Source organism: Watersipora subatra, chromosome 11 (assembly GCF_963576615.1).
Source record: "Watersipora subatra chromosome 11, tzWatSuba1.1, whole genome shotgun sequence".
In the NCBI taxonomy this organism is placed as follows: domain Eukaryota; kingdom Metazoa; phylum Bryozoa; class Gymnolaemata; order Cheilostomatida; family Watersiporidae; genus Watersipora; species Watersipora subatra.
In genome coordinates, this window is record NC_088718.1 from 24,443,632 (window position 1) to 24,466,559 (window position 22,928).

Below are 22,928 nucleotides of genomic sequence, written 5' to 3' on the forward strand. Positions count from 1 at the left end.
TGTACTGTATTCAATAGTTGGACATTTTTACATGTTTGTAAATTTAATGGAAAAGAAAAAAGTTGGATAGCATTTAAAGATCTTTTCTGAGCATATGCAAAAACTGATCAGGCATGGAGGGTATTGGTATCGGAAATGCTGATCTGATATAACATGTTCTAAAATGATAGAGGGCAAGGCTATTTTTGGCCTGATTGTGACGCCCGGGACATTTGAATGCTTCCTCGCATACTTCACAGCCCAGATGTCAACGTTTGCTGTCATTCATGCTGTTTTAGGAACCACTTGGCACCAACTGAATGAAATTTCATCCTTGTCATGCAATGGATTGAAGAATTATTAAACATTTACGCGGGACCATAATTTGACATGAAAAACTACTCTGTGATCAATTGCAAAATCTTCTGAAGTTTGTGACTCATAACATTATTGTTCGACAAGCTCATATCTCTGCTATCCCTCTACTAAAAATACACACTGTTTTGCTTCCAGGCTCATGTTTAATGGCGCTGTGAGGTTTGAAAGAAGACTACCACCTGTGACACGCTAGACATGCACACGGCAAAAATAACATGAAAAACCTAACATTTTTCTACGTTTTGTAGTTGTTAGACAACAAATTGTCATGATTTGGAGTTACAGCATCTACATATATAAATGTGGTCAACCAACTGATAATTTAAAATTAGTATATATTATACTTATTTTATTTAACCATGAAACATAAGACACATACGATTCAGAGATTGTCAGACTTTTATGCAGTAAACCATTTTTTTCTTAAAATCGTCATATTCTGCTATTATCATTGCCAAATCATTCTTAAAATCTGATATTATCATTTCCAAATCAGCGAAACCAGTAACTGGTTTCGCTGATTTTGAAGTTATTATTGTTGTAGCTTCCGCAAATGACTTTGCCAAGTTCACTACATACCTTTTCTGGTATACTGTCATTAGAACCTGTTGTTTGATGCTTTCCCTCATCATCTATTGCACCTTTGCCATGCGATGTAATTTTTGTAATCATAATTTAAAAACATACATTTGGTTTAAAGATTACCTCATAATTTGGAGGTATCACACCAGGTATGTGTATTAGCAGGGTAGTTTTGACAAACTCCATGTTCTGAGTTACAAAACATCCCAACTTAGTTTCAATTTTTCATTTCTCTCAAAGACACTTTTGACTTGGAATATCCAGCATTGCTTTTACATGCCAGGGTATTAAAGTGAAATCCCAAACAAAGGCGGGCATTGTCATATTATTAAAAATGTCCCACGCGTCACAAATACTTCCACGTGCCTATAAAACAGAAACTAGCCATATTTTCAGAAAATGGGTGAGTTTGGCTGAGGTATAGCATTATAGATAATAATTTTTTACCTCTGATATATATATTATATATATAAATAGATAAACAATGGCCTAAAAGTACAAAATGACTAGCTTGTTTGTTGGCAGGGATATAATTTTAAAAGATTATTTTATAAAACCTATTGACCAGGTTCTGATCAGAGTCTCTCTCTACACTGCCCTCGGTTTATCCTCGGGTCATCTGGAGTTGTGTGACTAAATTGGCAAGACTGACTCAACTTGTACAATGACTGTCTCTACTTGTACAATGACTGTCTCAACTTGTACAATAACTGTCTCTACTTGTACAATGACTGTCTCAACTTGTACAATGACTGGCTTAACTTGTACAATGACTGTCTCAACTTGTACAATAACTGTCTCTACTTGTACAATGACTGGCTCAACTTGTACAATGACTGTCTCTACTTGTACAATGACTGGCTCAACTTGTACAATGACTGACTCAACTTGTACAATGACTGGCTTAACTTGTACAATGACTGGCTTAACTTGTACAATGACTGTCTCAACTTGTACAATAACTGTCTCTACTTGTACAATGACTGTCTCTACTTGTACAATGACTGACTCAACTTGTACAATGACTGGCTCAACTTGTACAATGACTGGCTCTACTTGTACAATGACTGGCTCAACTTGTACAATGACTGACTCAACTTGTACAATGACTGTCTCTACTTGTACAATGACTGGCTCTACTTGTACAATAACTGTCTCTACTTGTGCAATGACTGGCTTAACTTGTACAATGACTGTCTCAACTTGTACAATGACTGGCTTAACTTGTACAATGACTGTCTCAACTTGTACAATAACTGTCTCTACTTGTACAATGACTGTCTCTACTTGTACAATGACTGTCTCAACTTGTACAATGACTGGCTCAACTTGTACAATGACTGTCTCTACTTGTACAATGACTGGCTCAACTTGTACAATGACTGGTTCAACTTGTACAATGACTGGCTCAACTTGTACAATGACTGGCTCAACTTGTACAATGACTGACTCTACTTGTACAATGACTGGCTCAACTTGTACAATGACTGTCTCTACTTGTACAATGACTGGCTCAACTTGTACAATGACTGACTCTACTTGTACAATGACTGGCTCAACTTGTACAATGACTGGCTCAACTTGTACAATGACTGTCTCAACTTGTACAATGACTGGCTCAACTTGTACAATGACTGACTCTACTTGTACAATGACTGGCTCAACTTGTACAATGACTGTCTCTACTTGTACAATGACTGGCTCAACTTGTACAATGACTGACTCAACTTGTACAATGACTGGCTCAACTTGTACAATGACTGTCTCTACTTGTACAATGACTGACTCTACTTGTACAATGACTGGCTCAACTTGTACAATGACTGTCTCTACTTGTACAATGACTGACTCTACTTGTGCAATGACTGGCTTAACTTGTACAATGACTGTCTCAACTTGTACAATGACTGGCTCAACTTGTACAATGACTGACTCTACTTGTACAATGACTGGCTCAACTTGTACAATGACTGTCTCTACTTGTACAATGACTGTCTCAACTTGTACAATGACTGGCTCAACTTGTACAATGACTGTCTCTACTTGTACAATGACTGGCTTAACTTGTACAATGACTGTCTCAACTTGTACAATGACTGTCTCAACTTGTACAATGACTGGCTCAACTTGTACAATGACTGGCTCTACTTGTACAATGACTGTCTCTACTTGTACAATGACTGTCTCTACTTGTACAATGACTGTCTCAACTTGTACAATGACTGGCTCAACTTGTACAATGACTGTCTCTACTTGTACAATGACTGGCTCAACTTGTACAATGACTGGCTCTACTTGTACAATGACTGTCTCAACTTGTACAATGACTGGCTCAACTTGTACAATAACTGTCTCTACTTGTGCAATGACTGTCTCTACTTGTACAATGACTGTCTCAACTTGTACAATGACTGGCTCAACTTGTACAATAACTGTCTCTACTTGTACAATGACTGGCTCTACTTGTACAATGACTGGCTCTACTTGTACAATGACTGGCTCTACTTGTACAATGACTGTCTCTACTTGTACAATGACTGGCTCAACTTGTACAATAACTGTCTCTACTTGTACAATGACTGTCTCTACTTGTACAATGACTGTCTCTACTTGTACCATGACTGGCTCTACTTGTACAATGACTGTCTCTACTTGTACAATGACTGTCTCTTCTTGTACAATGACTGTCTCTACTTGTACAATGACTGTCTCTACTTGTACAATGACTGTCTCAACTTGTACAATGACTGGCTCTACTTGTACAATGACTGGCTTAACTTGTACAATGACTGGCTCTACTTGTACAATAATTGGCTCAACTTGTACAATGACTGTCTCAACTTGTACAATGACTGTCTCTGCTTGTACAATGACTGACTCACCTAGTACAATGACTCACTCACCTAGTACAATGACTCACTCACCTAGTACAATGACTCACTCACCTAGTACAATGACTCACTCACCTAGTACAATGACTCACTCACCTAGTACAATGCTGGTGTTTAGCCGCCTACTTTTCTACATTTCTATGTCTTTCCTGTCATAACGCTGCACAAGAAACATCAACCATTTACTTTATTTGTGATTGGTTGGTTGTTTAATGCCAACTCACTCACCTATGACGATGGTTTCTCCGACTTATGCGAGAAATGATTAGACACTCCACCAGAATCTTCATCTTATAAGTTGGGGCAAGTTTGGGAAGAGTGTAAATAGTGCCTGCGCTTGCCTGTTGCTTGTATAAACCCATATTTGATGTATTTCGACGAAGAGGTAAGAATGACTGGTCAGTTTTGAATTGCTTGAAAGTGGTATAAGTGGGTAGTGTCTACTGTGACTCATATGTTATTTAGTGTACTATGGTTTGGAGAGGCCTTATTCTGATACTTTGGCACACCTCAGTATGTTTTACTATATATTCTATACTAGTTTTGCGCATGAATTGCTAGTAGAATCTTTCATGCTTTTTGTGCTGGTATTTTATAAGCTAAAACATGCAACAAATAGCCTTAACAGATGTTGGCTTTTCCGGGGAACAGGTATGTATGATAATATTTACATATCAAGTCATTCCATTCCCTCACTAGCGCTGCCTTTGCATTGGTAGCGGCAGTACTTCACTTTGGTGACTTTTTAAAATAAATTTCAGTTTTTAGATAGGTTTCAGGTCAGGCATAATTTTTTTTTGTCACCCTCAAGGTACCTTCTCTATACTTGCTAATGGTCAGTTTGTAAACCAGGTGATAGCTTTATGCTTCCATAAACAAAACACTTCTTCATTGTTAGGGCGATCAGCCTGCCCCCAAGGCGGATAGTCGAGATAAATCAGTGGCCAAGTACATCCACAAAAAAATACCGAAGCGGATAGGAGATCTTTATGGCATGGAAGTGACATGCTTTTATGGTAGGTGCCGAGGATTACCACACTCTGCTGCTGTTCGCTTTCTGATCCATCTATAATAGGCAGGCCTTGACCCAATATCATATGATAGGAGTGGATTATTGGGATTACTGGTGTGTGTGGAACCAGGACTAGTTTCACGTTGGTGCATGTCTTGCTGCTTAGCATGGGCTGGCTATAAAGCACATGTTCTTCAACTTTATATCACATAGTTGACGATGTGTTACCTTTTTTCTGCTGCATACCGCTCAAAGATAGCTTAGATCTCTTTGGAAATTTGAAAGTATTCTGGAAGCTTCTTATCATGTGTATAATAGATATATCTTATTAAAGATAAACAACAGTATCTAATGGTATTAGTACACGGGTTTCTTACGAAAGATCAACTCAGCTTATGTGGAATGTTGAACTACTGGTATAAGAAAAATGACTTGTCAATCCTTTTGAAAACAGTTTGATTTCTCATGTTAATACCTAACATCGTATGGCTGAGGAACTCTGCACTCATTATTTCTTTCCACTTATACACAGAAGTATCATTGTAGGAAGGTATCACTTTGGAACATATGAAACTCAATTTATAATAGCTCTACTGTGTGTATGTAATAGTTCTGCTGTGTGTATGTAATAGCTCTACTGTGTGTATGTAATAGTTCTACTGCGTGTATGTAATAGTCCTACTGTGGGTATGTAATAGCTCTACTACGTGTATGTAATAGCTCTACTGCGTGTATGTAATAGTTCTGCTGTGTGTATGTAATAGCTCTACTGCGTGTATGTAATAGCTCTACTGCGTGTATGTTATAGCTCTACTGTGTGTATGTAATAGCTCTGTGTGTATGTAATAGTTCTACTGTGTGTATGTAATAGCTCTACTGTGTGTATGTAATAGTTCTACTGTGTGTATGTAATAGTTCTACTGCGTGTATGTAATAGTTCTACTGTGTGTATGTAATAGTTCTACTGCGTGTATGTAATAGTCCTACTGTGTGTATGTAATAGCTTTACTGTGTGTATGTAATAGCTCTACTGCGTGTATGTAATAGTTCTGCTGCGTGTATGTAATAGCTCTACTGCCTGTATGTAATAGCTCTACTGCGTGTATGTAATAGTTCTGCTGTGTGTATGTAATAGCTCTACTGTGTGTATGTAATAGCTCTACTGTGTGTATGTAATAGTTCTACTGCGTGTATGTAATAGTTCTACTGCGTGTATGTAATAGCTCTACTGCGTGTATGTAATAGTTCTACTGCGTGTATGTAATAGTCCTACTGTGTGTATGTAATAGCTCTACTGCGTGTATGTAATAGCTCTACTGCGTGTATGTAATAGTTCTACTGCGTGTATGTAATAGCTCTACTGCGTGTATGTAATAGTCCTACTGCGTGTATGTAATAGTCCTACTGTGTGTATGTAAGAGCTCTACTGCGTGTATGTAATAGCTCTACTGCATGTATGTAATAGTCCTACTGCGTGTATGTAATAGCTCTACTGCGTGTATGTAATAGCTCTACTGCGTGTATGTAATAGCTCTACTGCGTGTATGTAATAGCTCTGCTGTGTGTATGTAATAGCTCTACTGCGTGTATGTAATAGTTCTGCTGCGTGTATGTAATAGCTTTACTGTTTGTATGTAATAGCTCTACTGTGTGTATGTAATAGTTCTACTGCGTGTATGTAATAGCTCTACTGCGTGTATGTAATAGTTCTACTGCGTGTATGTAATAGCTCTACTGTGTGTATGTAATGTGTTGATTAAGCAGGAAAGACTCTTTGTTCTTGGCTATGATAGAAGTAGTTACACTCACCTAATGTGTATATTTATCATTGATATTCACAAAAAGTCTCAAGGTACAACTCGGTAGTCAATAGTTTGCCCTTTACAATTTTGTGTCATATATTAAATGCCCTTCTATTAAAGCCTCATTTGTAAAGAATAAATCTGAATTTGAAGCATATCTGCTAGAGCGCTTTGTAAGTAGTTCGTCTGTGCAAGGTGTCAAGGTCAGCCGATTGCATATTGCTTTGATAGAACCATGCAAGGGCTAGAGTTGAATAAGGGTCAGGCCTTAGACATGACCAGTGTAAACAAATGAACTGTGTGATCTCCCTGAGAGATTTGGCTGTGAAAATAGGATCTCAAATGCGCTTTGCATTGGCGCTTCCCTCTTCGACACGTTTTTGGTTCATTTTAGCTTTCATGCTGCAGGTGAAGATGCCATAAACTGCTTGCTTGATTCTCCGTGGGCTACAGGCAAAGATGCAATATTCACTGACAGACTCTCAGTTGTTCGGTTCTGTCACGAGCTGCTTCTTAAGGAACTTTTCCATAGAGCGACTCTGGTCAAGCGCAAGCCAAAATCGACAGCAGTTACGGATGGGAATGACACACCCGGAGAAAGTGGCGCAGAGGTGCGTGGATATTATTGGGTTGATGCCTACAATTGGTCAGTTTAAAGTACCTAATCACGTTTTCATATTGCAGAGAAAGTACTAGAAGATAAAATGTTCCACTCTTTACTCTGCAATTAATACATAAGCTGTGAGGTGACAGCCATAATAGATTGTTGCTAATGTTTTGTCCGCATGTTATATATATATATATACCTAGTATCCTCTCTGTCTTCCTCTTTTTCTCTCAATATTGGCATACCAAACGTTCCTTTCAATAGCCATGGCGGCATTTGTTGGAATTTCCTGTCCGGGATGATTGATGGGTTTGCATTACCTTCACTTCGTCCTGCGAATATTTATTCTTGTGGTCTCTCCCTTCCAGTTGTCAAAATACGTGTTTTGCCTAGTATCACGTGACACGAGTTAGCTCTGGTATTGCCTAGTATCACATGACATGAGTTAGCTTTGGTATTGCCTGGTATCACATGACTTGAACTAGCTTTAGTATTTCCTAGTATCACATGCCATGAGTTAGCTTTGGTATTGCCCAGTATCACATGATTTGAGTTAGCTCCGGTATTGCCTAGTATCACATGAATTGAGTTAGCTTTTGTGTTGCCATATATCACATGACCTGAGGCGATGTTACGAGAATTCCCAAACTCTATGCTGGCTCACTGTAGGGTAAAAAAGGAAAGAAGAAGACCAAGCCAAAAGATGAAGAAGCGAAGGAGACAACAAGTGAAGAGAAATCAGAGAAAAGCAAGAAGCCTAAAAAAGTGAAAAAACTGAAATTAGAAATGTCAGACGGACAATACTTTGAAGATGGGCGGGAGGTGAGCGTCCCTTCTAATTGATACCTCTTAGCCTAAATAACAATAATTTAGGACTGGTTTCACATAGCTCCCGACCTCTCCTGTTTATACAATGCCTCCAGTCTAGTTTAGCACAGTTTTCGCATGTGTGATCTAGTCACGGCTCTGGACTTTTGATCAAGCAACTCCACTACTAGCTACTAGTGGTTACTCTGCACCGGAAGTCACTGTCTATCAGTGGGTGTTTGCTTCACTAAACTAGGGTTGGTGAAGACTAACTCTATCTGATGACTAGACCCCTAGTTAGCTGCTTTCTCTAAGAGACTGTTTGACTCCCTCTATACCCTCTAAGGTAAAGTTTATCAGGCTAAATAACGATTGGTGTTTACAAGTTGGTTTTTAACTGGAGATTTGCATATTGAGTGACGAGCATTGCCGCCACTGTCTGAATTACAAACATGATGAAATAATGACTCATTTATTTTCAAGCTACAAGCGGAGCATTTATACCAAAGTTACACTCCTATACACCAGTTTACTGATTTACTACATTACTTTCTCTGCTTGCTTAAATAGAAATCACCAGTAATAATTTTAAAAATATGCTTTTCTAAATAACAGTCCTGTCACCAGTGTTAATTTTTGTGTTAACTTTCCAACTAGTTTTAAAGTCAGTAAAATAAGCTCTGCAATGCTTAATATTCCCCGAGGTCATGCTATGAAATGGATGTTCACCAGCGTTTGAATAGAACATAGTGGAGGCAGATTTACAAATTTTCCTCCTTTGATTTTGCTTATACAGTAATTCATCGCTACTTTATGGTTTAGCTTTCGCAGCTTCAGTACTCAAGGGATAAAAATATTTAATAAAGTAAGAGTAGAAGTAACTACAGTGTGAATTGAAGAGACAAACTAAAATACGGTGCACTCCCGGTTACGGTGCGCTCCCGGTTGACGTCTCTGTTGTCCAGTTTTTTCGCCTTACGGTGTCGAACACGATGTTTATTCGTCCCCTTGTTAAGGCATTTTTTTGCCATATGCATCAACAGAATTGTTTCTCGAAATGTAAATTTAGTGTTAGCTGTGCTGAATAAGTTGGAATAACAAAGATGCTGATATGCTATTTGCTAAAATTTCCCCACTACGCTTGAGAGAGATACGATGCTCGCTCTCTCTCAGTTCAACTTTCTTTGTGTTTCGGTAATGCTTGATATTGAGTGAAAAGTAAGCGAAAGAGAAAATATATTGTGCATTCTAGCGTTTAATATAATGTTTACTGTAAACCTTAATTTTGATACGCATGTAATTATATAACTACATATATAACTTTACTTCGCTAGCCGTGGGTCCTAAGTTTGATAACGACGTTAAATGAGTAGGTAAGAATCATAACCATAATCATAAGCAGATCATAACCACTAAATACACTAAAGTTACTGTAGGTAACTATAGTTACTAAGGTTATTATACTAATTTTTAGTATGTACAGTATGTATATAAATCTTTGATGTAGTTTACCGAGGGTGCTTGCATTAGATAGTTACTATGGGTTTTTATGTTTTTATATCCCTCTAAACAACATTTTCGCTTTATAATGCCAACAAAGGAATGAATTTATGTCATATGGCAGGAGTCCACTGTAATATCATATGGTAGGGGTCCACTGTAAAACAAATATCTCTCCTACTCTGGCTCAATGGATCGCTCGCAGTCATCATGGTTATAGCAGTCATTAAGGTTCGCTGTTTTTCTTGCTACGTTTTGTGAAGTGTAGAAGTGCAAAGCGCTTCTGGCACTCTTTATCATGCCTCTTAGACGCACTCAACTCTCTAAATTATCTAATAAACCCACAAAAAGAGAAAATGCTTACGATTAATGAAAGGTGACTTTATTAGACATGGTAAGGCAGTCAATGGACATACATATATTCAAAGGAAAATCGCTAGCGCAATACATACATGCTCCAACGATCTTCTGTTATCAAACTTTTGCCATTCATTAAACCTTAATTTGACCTCAAAAACTGTTCCCTTTTCACGTGCCACATTTTTAACCTTTCTATTAAGGTATTGCTTGAGTTTCTAAAAGCTTACATTATGCATATGAAGGGATACCATTGAAATTGCCGTCATTCGATATCTGCTTTTACAGTATAAATTGGTTTATTTTGCAATGTTTAAAATTTGACTGAGTAGTTCAACTCACCTCATGACAATTATAGAGTAAATTATTAAATTCTTTTCAGAAGTCATTACTGAAAAAGATAACTTTAAATAATATGATCATCATATTATCAGAACCGTGGCTGCCTGTATTCTCATGACTTACCTCGTATGCTGTGGTCATCTATGTTGCAATTATAGCGAGTTTTGATGCTTACTCCTGGATAAAGTAAACAAACTCACTCTTCCTGAATCTTACCCAAACTGTTTATGAGTTTCCATAGCAACAGGGAGCTTCTATCACAGCCGGTAGTATTCGTAGCGACTGGTAGTTTCCACTCCAATTAGTAGTTTCAATAGCAACTGGTAATTTCCATAGCAACTGGTATAATCCATGGTAACTTATAGCTCCCAAACCAGTTACTAATGCTTTGAAAAACTTTGTTGTCTGGATTCAATTGGCTGAACGTTTTCGCTTTTTGTCGCTGCCTGCAATTGTGTTAAAAACCTTCAATGTCGGGGCAGACATTGTATTGATAGTGCAGGTATTGTATTGATAGGGCCGGTATTGTATTGATAGTGCAGGTATTGTATTTATAGTGCAGCCATTGCATTGATAGTTCATGTATTGTATTTATAGTGCAGGTATTGTATTGATAGTGCATGCATTGTATTGATAGTGCAGGTATTGTATTGATAGCGCTGGTATTGTATTGATAGCGCAGGTATTGTATTGATAGTGCAGGCATTGTATTGATAGTGCAGGTATTGTATTGATAGTGTAGGTATTGTATTAATCGTGCAGGTTTCGTATTGATAGTGTTGGTATCGTATTGATAGTGCAGGTATTGTATTTATAGTGCTGATATTGTATTGATAGTGCAATTGTATTGATAGTGCAATTGTATTGATAGTGCAATTGTATTGATAGTGCAATTGTATTGATAGTGCAAGTATTATATTGATAGTACAGGTATTGTATTGATAGTGCAGGTATTGTATTAATAGTGCAGGTATCATATTGATAGTACAGGTATTGTATCGATAGTGCAGGTATTGTATTAATAGTGCAGGTATCATATTGATAGTCCAGGTATTGTATCGATAGTGTCGGTATTGTATTCATAGCGCAGGTATTGTATTGATAGTGCAGGTATTGCATTGATGGTGCTGATATTGTATTGATAGTGCAATTGTATTGATAGCGCTGGTATTGTATTGATAGTGCAGTCATCGTATTGATAGTGCAAACAATGATGAGGAGTTGTCTCCCTAATTAGTAAATTTTAAGGATAGTTTGTTATGGTTATTCAGTTTAGGTTAAAATATCTTGAATATCTCAGCTATCTGCAACCTCTACAAATGATAACTTCAACATAAAATGTGTCTAAATGCGACTTTAAACGTGAGACCATTTCTAACATACAACCCTATAATCCATTACCTAGTCGTTGGTAGAGTAAGTTATCCTCTCTATTTTTATCGCTATTTTATCTTTACGCCGTCTGTATCACCATTCCTGTGTCTCTAAGTTAAAGTAACAGCAAAAATTGCTTCATATATTTATGCATATAATTTAGTTTTTTTATATTTATAATGCAGATCTGTTTTAGTACTAATTTTGATTTCTTGCAGTAGATTTACTAGGAATAGGCTGTGGAACGAATTAGATGAATTACCGTGTATTTTTCAGTGAACGTTTGCTTCAACATATGGCGGTTTTAACATATGAAGTAGATCTCGGATCCAATTAACTTTGTATGTAGAAGTCTGACTGTATGTCTCCAGCACACCACCTGAAGAGGTCTTAGTCTGTTGCTTTACTCTTTAGGTTTGGTCGGAATTCATGACAGTTACAAAGTCTGTAGAGCATTTCTCAGAAATAGTTACACACCAAGTGTGGAGCAACTTGAGCATTAAGGATTTATTTTAAAAAAACCTGATACGCTGCGCATTATTTCTTTGTTCTCATTGGCTATTGAAAAGTTGATTTGATTGGCCAATGGTCAATCTACACAATGGCGTTAAATTCTCCTTCCCAAATTTCATTTTAGTACCCTCTGCATATTTTAAGTTCCTTTTTCAAGTCAACCATTGTAGAATAACTTGAACTCTGCCAATAAATGCTGTACGGTGTACCCGCAGACGACAGGAAATGTGAGGGGATATGCTGGCTTGTTGAATATTTGTTGATATCCTGCCACTTACAATATTTTCCTTGTTCCAGATGCTAAGGTAGGCTTCTTATTCTTTGCAGATTTTTGTCTGGATTTACGAGCCAGGATGGCAGAAGTTCTTCATAGGATTTGCTATACGTAAGTCAGTGTATTATGCTAAGAGTAGCAGTGATTTAAGGGTGGTGTAGCATGGGTCCAAAGGCTACTTTCTAGCCGTGGTCAAAAGGCTACTCAATGAAACACGCGTAGCTTCAAGCTTTGCTGATACTTAGAGGTGGTCACCCTTTGGTCAATTTTGGTTTAAAAGCTTTGATTTTGTTCTCAGAGAATTTTACTTCGAAAAAGATTAGCTAAACTGTCAATATAGATACAGCAGGACTGCAGCAACCGTTGACAATGATCTCTAGTTATTCCTGTACTAAGTAGCGGGACTGCAGCAACCGTTGACAATGATCTCTAGTTATTCCTGTACTAAGTAGCAGGACTGCAGCAACTGTTGACAATGATCTCTAGTTATACCTGTACTAAGTAGCGGGACTGCAGCAACCGTTGACAATGATCTCTAGTAATACCTGTACTAAGTAGCGGGACTGCAGCAACCGTTGACAATGATCTCTAGTTATTCCTGTACTAAGTAGCGGGACTGCAGCAACCGTTGACAATGATCTCTAGTTATTCCTGTACTAAGTAGCAGGACTGCAGCAACTGTTGACAATGATCTCTAGTTATACCTGTACTAAGTAGCGGGACTGCAGCAACCGTTGACAATGATCTCTAGTTATACTTGTACTAAGTAGCGGGACTGCAGCAACCGTTGACAATGATCTCTAGTTATACCTGTACTAAGTAGCGGGACTGCAGCAACCGTTGACAATGATCTCTAGTTATACCTGTACTAAGTAGCAGGACTGCAGCAACCGTTGACAATGATCTCTAGTTATTCCTGTACTAAGTAGCGGGACTGCAGCAACCGTTGACAATGATCTCTAGTTATACCTGTACTAAGTAGCGGGACTGCAGCAACTGTTGACAATGATCCCTAGTTATTCATGTACTAAATCAGTATACCATGGACAAGCCTGAAAAGAATAATCGGCTACTACTACTTTATTGCGTCTTTCATAAGAGTTGAGGATTTAGTTATTGTGGCTTAGGTTTTAAACCAGTGGTGTGATAAGGTGTGAAAGGAATTCACTCTTTGATTGTGTTTTATAATGAGTGCAGTGTAAAGCTTTGTAAGTATACGGAATGAAGTAAAATTAGGTAACAAGCACGAGTAATGATCTTGCTCTTGCTATGCAAGTTTGCATGGGGTCCTATTGAATGATGAGGAATGTTCGCTGCAACAATTACATATAACTACAGCATATCTTATGCGTATAAGGCTATCTTATGCGTATAAGGCTATCTTATGCGTATAAGGCTATCTCGCGTATAAGGCTATCTCGCGTATAAGGCTATCTCGCGTATAAGGCTATCTCGCGTATAAGGTTATCTCGCGTATAAGGTTATCTCGCGTATAAGGCTATCGCGCGTATAAGGCTATCTCGCGTATAAGGTTATCTCGCGTATAAGGTTATCTCGCGTATAAGGCTATCTCGCGTATAAGGCTATCTAGCGTATAAGGCTATCTCGCGTATAAGGCTATCTCGCGTATAAGGCTATCTCGCGTATAAGGCTATCTCGCGTATAAGGCTATCTCGCGTATAAGGCTATCTCGCGTATAAGGCTATCTCGCGTATAAGGCTATCTAGCGTATAAGGCTATCTCGCGTATAAGGCTATCTCGCGTATAAGGCTATCTCGCGTATAAGGCTATCTCGCGTATAAGGCTATCTTGCATATAAACCGACCTTATAAATCGTAACAGACGGTACATACATACCCTAGGACACTTTTATTTCGCTAGTATTTAGTTTCGTGAGTAGCACACAGAGTAAAATTTCGCTGCAACTTAATTTCGCAGGGGCCACTGTTTTCTAGGGGCCACTGCCATAAACGCATTTTTGGACTTTCTCTTTCTGGTAACCTGATTTTATTATTCGTTGACCACATAACCCACCGTCTTTAAGAGTTTTATGAAATTGACTGTGTTGTCCGAAGATTTCTCTATAAAATCAGCCTAAAACAACGAAGCAATTTCAAACTTTTGTTTGAGAATTTCTAATCTAAAAACGAACATTTTCTGTGAGTTCATTAACTACCCGCGCGAGTCATAAAACAGGTAATTAATTAGCTGTTGATGACATTATAGCTAATCAATATTTAGATTTTCGTGATTATACAGATAATTAAAGTAGCAGCGCTGTCTTTAATGTGTCTGTTCACAACCAAAACTGTATAATATGGTTGGACCTGGTGAGGGTTGATATTTTTTTTGGTTGGCAATAAAATTCATCATTACAATAATTATTCTTCAATTTTATGACTTCACCTACCAGACTTTCATCCTCATCAGTTACAAATTCAGTGACTAAACTGATATCATTTTAATTTGCTTTGCCATGCTGCTCAGTCGGTGTTTTAGCTATGAGTTTACCAGAACTTTCCCATTGAGCCCAACCACAGACGAAAATTGCCTGCATTTCTAATATGAAGATTTTATTGTGGATATCAATGAACAAAGCTATTTAATTTCACGTTTTCGCCTCATGAAATTTTCGCGAGAGGATGACACCGCGAAAATGCGAAAGTTAGATGAGGCGAATACTTAAGCGTCCTAGGGTATTCATCATAGCAAAAGGTTGCGGAAATGGAGCAGCTATTGCAAGCGTAGTATAAATAGTTTCCGATTAGTGAATAGTCCCACGAACACACGAGCGGAGCGGAAGTGTGGGAGTTTTCATGATAAATGCATGTGCACACAACTTACGAAAATTATTTATCAACAATGAGACGAACCCTCGTCAAGAAATTTCATCAAAAAATTTAAGCATCGGAATGTAAAGTCGTTAAAGTATAATAACGATACAAAACACATTTAAACCTATTTAAATATGTTACCAAGTCTTTGTAAACCGTCGGTATTATTTTAAAACTTACCCATCTGATCGGATTATACACAAATAGACAGATTAATTTGAACGAAAATTGCCACAAAAAGCTTGAAAAGCTCGGTTTAATAAAAGTTAAGACCGAAAATTGAAACGCCAATAAAGCCGTGCGACCGATTGTAGAACTATTTAGCAGTGCGCATTTCACGAGAAAACCGTGCTCATTTCATCAGTCTATGGCCATTTTTACTTGTATTCGAATTTATTCGAAGGTTTCTGTAATAAAGGTAGACCGTTTGAGGCGTAGACCGATTTACAGGTACGAAATTGTGGTACACAGTTTATCAGCCTGTGTTTTTTGTCTAATCACCGAAGGTTTCATTATTTGAAACGTTAGCCGAAATTCTTTACAACTTATGTACAAGCTAGGGCCGAACTACAACGCCCCTTCATGACGAGAACATTTTTTATTTTGCTACATTTTTATACGCGTGAATGCTCCTACCCACTTTCTGTTAAAGATCGCTTATCAAAACCATTCTACATTCAACGCAACCAACTTTCAAACTGTGTATAGTACACAGTAGCTTGCCATTTTACTTCTAATTTTGCATTTCAGAGTTATAATAAACATATTTCTTTATTGTTGTTGAATTACATACATTACAGTAAATTAGGCCTACAGCTTTATAACACTTTTATAACAGCTTTTATTTTGCTGCAGTTTGCAGAAACCTTCGAGACGCATGAACGCTCATAGGTTTTCTATTATTGCTGTATTACTATATTAACAATATTGGTTATTTCAATAATATCAGTGCATTTTACTTACAATATTGGCCAACATTGCATTTCTCCTATTGCAAGGGAGAGATATAAACGTGTAATATTTTCCTTTCATTGTTGTTGTTTGTCATGACCAAACACTTTTTAAATTTCTAAAAACCTATATAAATACCACAACTTCTCGGTATTGCTACCTATGACGTTTTGAAATGTAAACAAAATTGTGTATTGGTTTTCTATTATTACTATATTAATAAAATTGATTATTCTAAGAATATCAGTGCATTTTACTTCTAATATTGGCCAATATTGCATTTTTCCTGTTGCAGGGGGAAAATATAAACATCTTTTCCATTCATTATTGCTTATTGTTGTATATAATAACACCCACACCCAGTACATTACAGCTACCATTGCAGTTATCCTATTGCACTGCAGAGCCATTTGATTGCTAATATTGCATTTTTCAACCATCAGTAACCTTTATTTTTTTGCCAATATCTCTGGCCATCTCTTTGGTCGTGGGCTGTATGACAGTGGAATTTCTAGTTGTATAATTATTGTCTCGTGTCTCCGCTTACTCAAAAGGAAACAATCATATGTTTGTGTTGAACCAATGAAATACATGTTTGCTTCTCATGTTCAACTCAGTTTTGCCTTTCAAAAGCACATTTTTACAGCTATTTGTTGCTCGTGATGATGAGAAGCATTGAAGTTACATAGGTTTCACCAATTGTAGATCAATTGAATTATGATGATTATCTATCAGGCAATAGTAGAAGTGACAGTGTGTATTTATTTTTAACAGTAATAATAATATAGTAATATTGGTAACTCTTCTGACTCGGAACATGCTCAACTTGTCCACCACGATATTATAAATAGGACAAAACAGTGTCCAAACTGATTCTGCAACCCATTTGTGGCCTTTGTATGGCATCAGATGATGTACAATTTAATGCTAATTAATTTGGTCAGATGTTATGACAACTTACACACATTAATGTCAAGTATTTGGTTTACTGAATATTTGTCTTCATAAAAATTTATTTGGTAGCGAAAGAGTTAATTATAGTGGTGACCATTATTGTTATGCTTTACTTTTATTTATTAAATTGAGTCAATAAAGGTTTGAATTGTAGTTGTTGAAATTAAGTTAGCTTATTGTCATTTCGTTTACCTCCAATCAGAGTTATGCGTGTATAAGCTGGACTCTGGACTGTAAGCTGGACTTTTTAGTTTGCTAAATAGTTTTCGTGTCCTAGAATCGGCTTATATGTGGGGAGAGATTTGTTGTTCTAGTCTCCAATCTGTTCTTTTGCCTTTTGGAGTGTTTTAGAAATCATAAGGTGTGGAGGGGATGCATCTTTGTATAAGACTATTCCAACTATGTCAAGATTGTTCAAAGTATACTTGCTAGTTGTGGTTCTATGCAGTAAAAGGAGTATTTAGGGATGGTGTTCACACAGTCAGCATTTTCTACCTAATTCATCCTGAGATCTTTTTGATTAGAGGTAATTTGTACTGATCCTAATCAGATGCTTGATCCTAACAGGGTAGCGGACAATGAACAATATTACCCTACTACTAGCCAAAACTTGCCATGTGATTTGTGTTACTATTAGGAAGAGAGCGGATAACTCTTTATATCATATATTACCGTTGCTTATCAAACTTAGGTAAACATTTGGCAAACCAGAATTCTATAAGTTGTTCTGTTCATACGTTTAGTAAATAGATAATTAGTTTCTAGTAATATTACATGTTACTCTTAAGGTGCAATATTCCTGCATTCTTTCTTTTGCCAATGCTGTAAACTGACATGAGAATGTTCTTGTTTTTTATTATTATTTGCAAGTTTGCCGTTAAGAATAGAGGTGCGCATTCAGTTCACTTATTCACGTCTCTCCTGGTAAGTGGGAAATAAACAGTATCATTGTTGGGGTATACGATGAGTAAGTGCTAGGGCCTACACACACTCATAGACTTGGAGTTGTCCCATACCTGCTGTTTTCAACCATATGCATTCAACACAGCAATTACAATATGGAATAGAGAAAGGCCATCAACGGAGCCAGATAGAAACTGTTTCAGCATCTATGTTATATGACGAATGAGTAATTGGTTGCATCTGTTATATGACTAGTGATTGGTTGCATCTATGTTGTTGTTACATGACGAGTGATTGGTTGCATCTATGTTATTGTTATATGACGAGTGATTGGTTGCATCTATGTTATTGTTATATGACGAGTGATTGGTTGCATCTATGTTATTGTTATATGACGAGTGATTGGTTGCATCTATGTTGTTGTTATATGACGAGTGATTGGTTGCATCTATGTTATTGTTATATGACGAGTGATTGATTGCATCTATGTTGTTGTTATATGACGAGTGATTGGTTGCATCTATGTTATTGTTATATGACGAGTGATTGGTTGCATCTATGCTATTGTTATATGACGAGTGATTGGTTGCATCTATGTTATTGTTATATGACGAGTGATTGGTTGCATCTATGTTATTGTTATATGACGAGTGATTGGTTGCATCTATGTTGTTGTTATATGACGAGTGATTGGTTGCATCTATGTTATTGTTATATGACGAGTGATTGGTTGCATCTATGTTATTGTTATATGACGAGTGATTGGTTGCATCTATGTTATTGTTATATGATGAGTGATTGGTTGTCATAGCGTACAAGCATTAAACATTGTCAAAAAAGAGCATATTCAATGATGCTTGTACATATTTACTGTGAGTGAGGACTCTGTGCCTTGATTCTCATATGCTATCAGCCTTATCAAAGTAAAATCTACTGTAATCTCTCCTCAACTAAGAGGAGCATGGGAGTGACATTCAAATGTGATACACATAGCCCATACACTCAGGAAATACAATTGCATGGTATAGTGTGTGTACATCCGCATCGCATATGTGGATGTACACACAAACAGCTATTGAAACTTGTGTAACATTTTAAATGCAGAAGTGACCGGATCGAGTTTTATCACTTAAATTACTATAGCCAAATCTGGCATTGGCAACTAGATCAAAGTGTGAGATTTTATTACAAATTTGAATGAGTTGTCAAAAACAATAGGAACCGAAAGCTATTGCGAAGTTACTTTTCATGCTTGCCTACTTCTCCAGATGGTCATGGCAAGAAAAATCATTGGATACAGACAGCTGACCTCACACTGCCATCTGTCACAGATATATTTTGTTACACATTTATCTGACATCTACACAAACATCCCACCTCCTACAGATATCTGTCTTGCAGACATCTCACTCCATATAGACCTTGAATTACTTAATATTGTAGTGGCAACTGCCATCGCTCTCTGTTGCTACCCTCTGTGGCCAGAATGGTTGAGAATTGCCGTCTATTACTTGAGTTTAGTGGGTGCTGCCTTCCTCGCTGTCATCATTGCTCTTGCGATAGGTAAGTACTCGTTTTTTGGCCTGTCCTTGACACCTCTATATTGTTTTAGTCAGCATGTAATAATTTATACATCAGTCCCATAATTCATTTCACCTCCTACGCTCACTCAAGTATAGGATGACTCGGTAGCTCACTCAAGTATATGATGACTCGGTAGCTCACTCAAGTATATGATGACTCGGTAGTTCACTCAAGTATAGGATGACTCGGTAGTTCACTCAAGTATAGGATGACTCGGTAGCTCACTCAAGTATATGATGACTCAGTAGCTCACTCAAGTATATGATGACTCGGTAGTTCACTCAAGTATAGGATGACTCAGTAGTTCACTCAAGTATAGGATGGCTCGGTAGCTCACTCAAGTATAAGATGACTCGGTAGCTCACTCAAGTATAGGATGACTCGGTAGCTCACTCAAGTATAGGATGACTCGGTAGTTCACTCAAGTATAGGATGACTCGGTAGTTCACTCAAGTATAGGATGACTCGGTAGCTCACTCAAGTATAGGATGACTCGGTAGTTCACTCAAGTATAGGATGACTCGGTAGTTCACTCAAGTATAGGATGACTCGGTAGTTCACTCAAGTATAGGATGACTCGGTAGCTCACTCAATATATGATGACTCGGTAGTTCACTCAAGTATAGGATGACTCGGTAGCTCACTCAAGTATAGAATGACTCGGTAGCTCACTCAAGTATAGGATGACTCGGTAGCTCACTCAAGTATAGGATGACTCGGCAGTTTGAGTTATTTTGTATCTTTATAATGTTTGTAGTGCGGTATATTGTTTGGGCTATTATATACGTAATAACATGGAGAAGACATAGCTTCTTCCTATTTCCAAACTTGACTGAGGACTGCGGTGTCCTTGAATCATTTGTTCCAATATACACTTATACCGACCTCAGCAAGGAGGGAGACAAGTCGAAAAAAGGCCAAGGTATGTCAGCCATTGGCTATGTAAAAATAGGAGAATAGAGATAGCCGACTAACTGATAGTCTCGTAACTACGTAGGTTAGTCGCCCGGCCATTCTTTGAGCCGTTGGTGATACAGTTATAATAATTTAAAGATGTGGTGTGATTTGTTGTTATGGTTTCAATCATTTGAAAATGAGCTGGAGAAAGTTTTCTATTAGTTTTGGAACAAATGTGTCTTCAAACTCTCTTTTAAGCCGATTCATTCTTATTATTTCTATTAGTTATTTTTGTAAATCCACAACTTGTGATATTTGATACAGCTATCACCAAAGAATAAGTAATGTAGTAAATGTATTTATCCCTCTAGTATTATTATTGAAGCCACCCTTTTCTTTTTTATCTAGCCTTTATATGAAAAGGTTTAAAAAGGTTTCTAAACATCGTATCAACTAGCTCTAATTTGATGTGGAAATCTGGGATTTAAGTTACAATGTGGGCTCAAACCACTTGGGAGAGAATGGGCTTCAGCTCTTTCTCGTGTCGCTTTTAGAGAATACATCTAGCCCTGCTTTGGTTGATATGGATGCCTGAATGTGTTCATTGCTTTGTTTATTTTCAATGTTTTTTGTTGCGCACACAATGGAAAGTGCTAAAGCTGGTTTTATCACATAACAAAAGCTGGCCAAGGCACTGATGTTAGTACGCGCAGTGGGATGCGCTTGTTTCATCTCTTTGTCTCCTCGCGTGTTCGAGAAACAAATGGTCTGTTTGACACACCTGTTTGTGCAAACAGAAGTTGTCATCTCGAAATAGGACAACTCTTGAATAATTCAACATAATTATCAATATCATGAAAATATGCATATTTTTTCACTTAATTACTGACTACCATTAAGTTTAAATATGATCTCTTATTCGTCTGTAATGATATATGAGCTGCGAGTCTTTCTAAATCTGTTGCTCTAATGCTTGCTTGATTATACTGTGTGGTCTGTGCAGTACCCTGTACTTTATCGATAACCGTGTATGATCTTTCACTGTAACCTCTGCTTACCCGTAGGTTCTCGGAAAACCGAAACTAAAAATGAGGCTAAAGAGGAGCAGGGGTCCCCATCAGACTCTGTAGCAGGTGAGAGCGAAGCGGGTAAGGAAGAAGGAGGTTCTGTTGATGGAAGTGAGCATAGCCAGGGGTCTGAAGAAGACTTTGAAGTGATAGACAAGGCGGAGGTCACTCATTAGTACCTGAGACTAATGGCATGTAATGACTGGTGCTCTTTTTAAGGCCGTGTGACACTTGGGTTTAGCAGTTACGAATCGTTATATTTTAATCCATCATTTTACCTGCAGCCGTTTCTGATTGGCCAGCCCACTTGGACATATTTCATCAATTCTTTATCACCCTTGTGCTCTGATATGATATTTTTTCTCTGTTGTCAAATGCTGTCACAGCTGATACACACCGCATAAACAATATAGCACTTGTCACCCTGGGATTGCTGTCAGCTCTACAAGAGCCATTTAACTGCAATGATATACTCCGTGCTGCCAACCGACCTTTTGAAGTTCCATGTATGCATTGCATACATGGAACTTCAAAATCATGGATTACTGGTTCCTAAATGACTGCCTCAGTGTTGTGGCGTGAAAGATGTTCAATTTTTAAATCGGAGATATACCGAGCTACCAGACATATGTACAGTATTTACATGTGATTTATGTATAAGTGTTGTACTAGCTACAAGTAGAAAGATATACCAAGTTACAGGACATATGTACAGTATTTACATGTGATTTATGTATAAGTGTTGTACTAGCTACAAGTAGAAAGGTATACCAAGTTACATGACATATGTACAGTATTTACATGTGATTTATGTATAAGTGTTGTACTAGCTACAAGTAGAAAGATATATCAAATTACAGGATATATGTACAGTATTTACATGTGATTTATGTATAAATGTTGTACTAGCTACAAGTAGAAAGATATACCAAGTTACAGGACATATGTACAGTATTTACATGTGATTTATGTATAAATGTTGTACTAGCTACAAGTAGAAAGATATCAAATTACAGGATATATGTACAGTAATTACATGTGATTTATGTATAAGTGTTGTACTAGCTACAAGTAGAAAGGTATAGCAAGTTACAGGATATCTGTACAGTATTTACATATGATTTATGTATAATTGTTGAACTAGCTACAAGTAGAAAGATATATCAAATTACAGGACATATGTACAGTATTTACATGTGATTTATGTATAAGTGTTGAACTAGCTACAAGTAGAAAGATATACCAAGTTACATGACATATGTACAGTATTTACATGTGATTTATGTATAAATGTTGTACTAACTACAAGTAGAAAGATAT

General features: G+C 37.3%; 3 protein-coding genes across 5 annotated transcripts in view; 1 reads left to right on the forward strand and 2 right to left on the reverse strand.

The window, feature by feature from the left end:
• The window catches only part of LOC137408152 (growth arrest-specific protein 2-like), a 17,572-nt gene extending 13,595 nt beyond the window's left edge, over positions 1-3,977 (reverse strand). Inside the window, exon 1 of one of the 2 annotated variants that reach the window (XM_068094542.1) lies at positions 3,927-3,977. The gene's annotated coding sequence lies outside the window, so the exon portion shown is untranslated. The remainder of the gene's footprint in view (positions 1-3,926) is intronic. The other variant, XM_068094544.1, reaches the window with a different exon arrangement.
• Positions 1-22,038, forward strand: part of LOC137408150 (translocation protein SEC62-like) — a 23,726-nt gene extending 1,688 nt beyond the window's left edge. Inside the window, exons 1-8 of one of the 2 annotated variants that reach the window (XM_068094541.1) lie at positions 4,082-4,215; positions 4,729-4,846; positions 7,053-7,255; positions 7,921-8,073; positions 12,472-12,529; positions 19,504-19,623; positions 20,402-20,566; positions 21,606-22,038. In XM_068094541.1, the coding sequence (XP_067950642.1) occupies positions 4,198-4,215; positions 4,729-4,846; positions 7,053-7,255; positions 7,921-8,073; positions 12,472-12,529; positions 19,504-19,623; positions 20,402-20,566; positions 21,606-21,784 (1,014 nt within the window). In that variant the 5' untranslated portion in view covers positions 4,082-4,197 and the 3' untranslated portion in view covers positions 21,785-22,038. Of the gene's footprint in view, positions 1-4,081; positions 4,216-4,728; positions 4,847-7,052; positions 7,256-7,920; positions 8,074-12,471; positions 12,530-19,503; positions 19,624-20,401; positions 20,567-21,605 lie in introns of those variants that run through there. The other variant, XM_068094540.1, reaches the window with a different exon arrangement.
• LOC137408640 (cytadherence high molecular weight protein 1-like) lies at positions 1,573-3,558 on the reverse strand. The gene has a single exon (XM_068095229.1). It carries the CDS (start codon positions 3,556-3,558, stop codon positions 1,573-1,575), a length of 1,986 nt encoding a protein of 661 aa, XP_067951330.1.
• Positions 22,039-22,928: the final 890 nt, after the last annotated feature.

Bases quoted from the DNA above. Each gene is read 5' to 3' on its own strand.
- LOC137408640 (XM_068095229.1), bottom strand. From the start codon at position 3,558: ATGGTACAAGTAGAGACAGTCATTGTACAAGTAGAGACAGTCATTGTA.